The sequence below is a fragment of the Cebus imitator genome, unplaced genomic scaffold (genome assembly GCF_001604975.1).
Source record: "Cebus imitator isolate Cc_AM_T3 unplaced genomic scaffold, Cebus_imitator-1.0 Scaffold359, whole genome shotgun sequence".
In the NCBI taxonomy this organism is placed as follows: Eukaryota; Metazoa; Chordata; class Mammalia; order Primates; family Cebidae; genus Cebus; species Cebus imitator.
Genome location: NW_016107674.1, coordinates 726,211 through 731,246, shown reverse-complemented (window position 1 = coordinate 731,246; position 5,036 = coordinate 726,211). Strand labels below are relative to the sequence as shown.

Below are 5,036 nucleotides of genomic sequence, written 5' to 3'. Positions count from 1 at the left end.
AAAAAAAAAAGTCTGAAAAAAGGAAAAAAAAAATTCCTTCTCCTTGTTATCCCAAGAATAAAAGGCAGAAAGCTCAGCAACAGGAGTCCCACAGCACCCTCTCTGATGTTTGGACCCAGAAGTCTGAACCTGGGGAACCTGTTGCAGCCTGTGTACAAAGTCTCACATGTGACACATTACTCAAATGATTTTAGCTGCACAAATATTTCTAGCCTTTTCCTGAATGCTGTACACCCCAAAATGACCCAGCTCCATATCACTAGCTGTCAGAGATTCAGTATTTAGCATGTTTTATGCTCTGCTCTTCCTTCTGATGAATAATTTACCCAATATGCACTTATAACTGATCATTTTCTCATTTTGGTAGGTCATTTTGTATGACTTTCCTCGGTCTTTCCGGTGCACTAATAAAACATGAGGTGGTTGACACTCTTTGTAAAATGCCTCTGAAATAAATGCAGAAACAACAAGCCTGCCAGAGACTAAACTAGTGACAATGCAGTTTTCCTCTGAAGGGTAACTTTAAACAGTGGAAGAGTTTGTAGGTTTTATTATGTACAGGGGCTTCTGTATGTGTATTCCGCCAAGTGATCTTCCTTATTCTTAAAGGAAACTACAGAGGATCTTTTCATTAGAGAAAAGTCATCAGCGGAATGATCCACTGAGAAATGCTCTGGAGCTGTGAAAAGTATGACTGCTCCTCACACACATGATCCATCTTGGGCACAACAAACAGGCCCCTCACCTCATCCAACACCACCCAATGGCCTGCCTTCAAAGCTGCCAGTAAGGGGCCATCACGCCAGGCAAACTCTCCTCCCTTGCCACCTTCAACAGGTAGATCTGCTCCAAACAGGTCTGTGATGTCCTTTGAAAGGGGAAGAAATGGAGAAAAGCCAGTATTACTTTAAAAATCAACTAGATTCTAACACCCTAAATCTGAAATGACAAATACTTGGGGCTGGCACCACTGCTCTTCCTTCCTATACCCAGGATGAACTAACCAATCCCAGCCCTGTTTACTAGGAGCCCAAACATATCCCAAGAACTTTCTCAACATGCTCACATATCAATCAATTTGAGCTGGTGCTCTAGATTAATAGTTCTGAACATTGGCTGAACTTGAAATTCAACTGATGGGCTTAAAAAAACAACAAAACCCCATTCCAAAGGATTCTCATTCAATTTGTCATCTGTACCATAATTTCCTTTGATTGTTGAAAGTAATTTTATTTCTTTTTTTTTTTTTTTTAATTTAAGCAAAAAATTAAGTAGGGTTATAGTACAATAAATACCAAAGTAGATAGATAATTCTCTCTCAAAAGAGGATTCGAATAAAGCATGCAGAGATTTAATATTTTAGGTGTCGGCAATTAACAAATCCAAAGATGATTTAGTTTGGGAGGTCATGTTGCTATGGTCCTTATTATGATATGAAATATTTGAGGATACAGGCCAGGCACCATGACTTGTATCTGTAATCTCAACACTTTTGGAGGTGCCAAGGCCTGGATCATTTGACATAAGGAGTCTGAGACCAGCCTGGCCAACATGATGAAACCCATTTTCTACTAAAAATACAAAAATCAGCCAGGCATGGTGGCAAACATCTGTAATCCTATTGACTGAGGAGACTGAGGCAAGAGAATCATGCCACTGCACTCCAGCCTGGGCAACAGAACGAGACTCTGTCTCCAAAAAAAAAGAAAGAAAAATTTGAGGATACTCATAATATAACCCTTTCTGATTAGAAAATTATAAATTGACACAGACATTATTATCTATAGCTATCTCCATCAGCTGCAGGATGACTGAACTTACCGTTTGCTCTGACAAGTTGATCCTAACAAGGGTATTTCCTGAAGCCTTTGCTAATGCTCCCACCAAACTTGTCTTGCCAACACCAGGGGAACCCTCCAGGAGAATGGGTTTCTTCAGTTTTGTTGCTCTTAGGAGCCTCTGTGCATTCATAGCCGTGGTCCCTGCACTGAGTGCATAGTCTGCAATATTATTCCTGTGTAGAACAGGTCCTTAAGTGGAGAAAAGGAAAGCCATATATAAGTGGGATATCACCAAATCATATATAAACATCAACTCAAGATTTTCAGCATTGACCACGTGGCCTATCAGTTACTGAGGTACCATTTGCGGTGAAAATGTTCAATCCCTATTTCAATATTGCTCCACCTTTAGATCCATAAAATGCTTTATAGGAACAGCCAATATTACGTTTTCTTCAACTGTGCCTACTACACAGATCTCTCCATCTCCTATACACATACATGGACATAAGTCTAATTGCAAATACACACCTCTCCTTTCACAACCCATACCTTGAATCACTGTATGTACTTGGACAATTTACCTTCATAGTTACTTTCCTTAAGAACCAAGTGTAAGCTATAGTATAGTTCTATAATTAAGATACATTATGGCATAATTGGTCTTTACAAGCCACTTAAAAGTTTATTGTCAACATTAGCAGAGTTTAGAGCTTTACTAAAGGAAAGTTCCTATTGTGGGAACCAATTAATAAAAAGATAAGCAATGTATAAGACAATCTATTTATAGACTGAAGTCTCTATTCCCCCCTATTATATGCCAGTTATGTATTTTCAACCATTTACACAATTATGGTAAGTCCCAAGCCAGAATCTAACTCACTTAGTACAAAAATATGAGTATTACACATTAAAACTAAGTCACAATAAAAGCCAAGTATCTATGATCTATAGAAAAGGAAAATTCATTTTTTAAAAAATCATTCTTACCCCTTGGTATAAAAAATGGATGAATTCCCCAAAGGTTATCTATCCCAGTAAATTCTTTGGCCTTCATTCTGTCATAAATCTTCAATTCATTTTTCTGATATTCTGTAAGTCGTACTATCTTGGCAAGCCTCTTGATTAGAAATTTCAGACACTCTTTTCGTGCCAAGAGGGCTGTACCAAAACCAGACGAAGTTACCCCTAAAAGACAGAGGGTCAGTCCATGACGCAACAGCACAACACCAAGCTTTACCACCATTCAGCAGGAGCTCTAGTACGGGTTCCTGGAAAAAATAGGCCTCGGCAAAACTGCAGCCTAAATGTGATTTCTAGCGTAAGCAGTCCTACAGAAGAAGTCTGACACCCACCCACCCCCAATCAATTAAGCAGCAGCTCATTCAGTAAAGTACTCTAGTCACTCAATGATAAGTCAGCCTAGAAGAGTACCTAATATGGCACTAGTAACCATGTTGATTTATATTTCAAATCTTAATGACTGAAAAACCAAATCATAGTGATTATTATGACATTAAAACAAAATATTCAGGCCCATTATCAAAAAATGACAATTCATGTTAAAAATTAGCCAGTGCTTCTATTCACAGTAGCAAAGACTTGGAACCAACCCGAATGCACATCAATGATAGACTGGATAAAGAAAATGTGGCACATATACACAATGGAATACTATGCAGCCATAAAAAAGAATGAGTTCATGTCCTTTGCAGGGACATGGATAAAGCTGGAAACCATCATCCTCAGCAAACTAAAACAGGAACAGAAAACCAAACACTGCATGTTCTCACTCTTAAGTGGGAGCTGAATAATGAGAACGCATGGACACAAGGAGGGGACCCTCACACCCTGGGGCCTGTTGAGGGATGGAGGGCAAGGGGAGGAAGAGCATTAGGACAAATACCTAATGTATGCGAGGCTTAAAACCTACATGTTGGGTTGATGGGTGCACCAAACCACCATGGCACAAGTATATCTAGGTAACAAACCTGCACATTCTGTACATGCATTCCAGAACTTAATAAATTTTTTTAAAAAAAGAAGTAGCCAGTGCTTCAGAAGGAAGGACATTTTCAGCAGTCTTTACTCATAATCACCACTTCACATTTGTTAAGTACCTGGTTTATAAGCTTTGAGAAGCTGTAGCATACATATCTTGTGTGCCAACCACCTTTCAAAGAGCACAAAGAAAAGGAAAGCTATTCTGAGTTTTGGAAATGTCCAGCTAACTGACTGTATAAAACAGACGGGTCAGAGGCCTGGGCCTCCTTTTTCTATGCCCCTCTACCCAGCTACCAGACAACATACCTGAACCTATTCCATCTATGTACACCAGGCATGCAGCATGGACAAAAGATGTCACAGTGGAGATGCTCTCAGGCCTTTTCGAAGCAGCTTCCTCCCCCATTTTGTTCATGAAGTTGACCCAGGACAGGATATCTCTGATACTGACCACACACTTTCGGCCAAACTCTTGGTGGGTCAGCCAGTCAATGAAATCCAGCATCACTTCAGCTATGTCGGACCCTAAACACAAGAAACAAAAAAAGCATTTACTGTTAGTGAAGATTTCATAACAAAAGTTCATAACCTGGGGCACACAGAGAGCCTAAAAGGGGTCTCTGCTCCTTCTAAAAAAAGTTCTGTGAATATACATAAATGCTTTTTCTAACAAAAGCAATCTGCAGCTTTGATCGAATTCTGAAGGAATTTATTAGTAGCAATCCATCCCTATCCAAAGAACAAAAACAAAACCTTGGGAATTACAGTTTTAGACAGACTTGCAAACTGCTCAAAGAAGTATTCAGTTAATTAGAGTTCTGACACTTCTAGCACAATTATTTTAGAAAAGATGCAAATTTTGCTATATAGTTTTACTTATATTTTAAATAAATGTTTACTTCAATATAATAAGGAATATCATCTTTTCAATGGCATTCATTCAAGTTTTTGGGTTTTTTTTTTACATCTATGCAGCAATCAGAATTCAGCAAATTAGGGGGGGTTCACAAATTTTGTCTCATGAATCAAGTTGAATATTCTAATTATCACAATTTCCTATCAGATAATATTTGTCTGGATTCAAAGAAATCTCAATTACATCAAGAATTCATAAAACGTCTTAAGTCAATAGTAGACTTAAGACACGGTGACTCACACCTGTAATATCAGCACTTTGTCAGGCTGAGGCAGGTGGATCATGAGTCAGGACATCAAGACCATCCTGGCTAACACGGTAAAACCCTGTCTCTA

The 5,036-nt window shown here is 38.8% G+C and overlaps 1 protein-coding gene across 1 annotated transcript in view; it reads right to left on the bottom strand.

Moving 5' to 3' along the window:
• The window catches only part of MDN1 (midasin AAA ATPase 1), a 176,290-nt gene that overhangs the window by 86,133 nt on the left and 85,121 nt on the right, over positions 1-5,036 (bottom strand). The window contains exons 34-37 of the mRNA XM_037730790.1: positions 4,092-4,310; positions 2,772-2,969; positions 1,822-2,030; positions 746-868 (exon numbers count right to left, since the gene is read on the bottom strand). Of these exons, the coding sequence (XP_037586718.1) occupies positions 746-868; positions 1,822-2,030; positions 2,772-2,969; positions 4,092-4,310 (749 nt within the window). The remainder of the gene's footprint in view (positions 1-745; positions 869-1,821; positions 2,031-2,771; positions 2,970-4,091; positions 4,311-5,036) is intronic.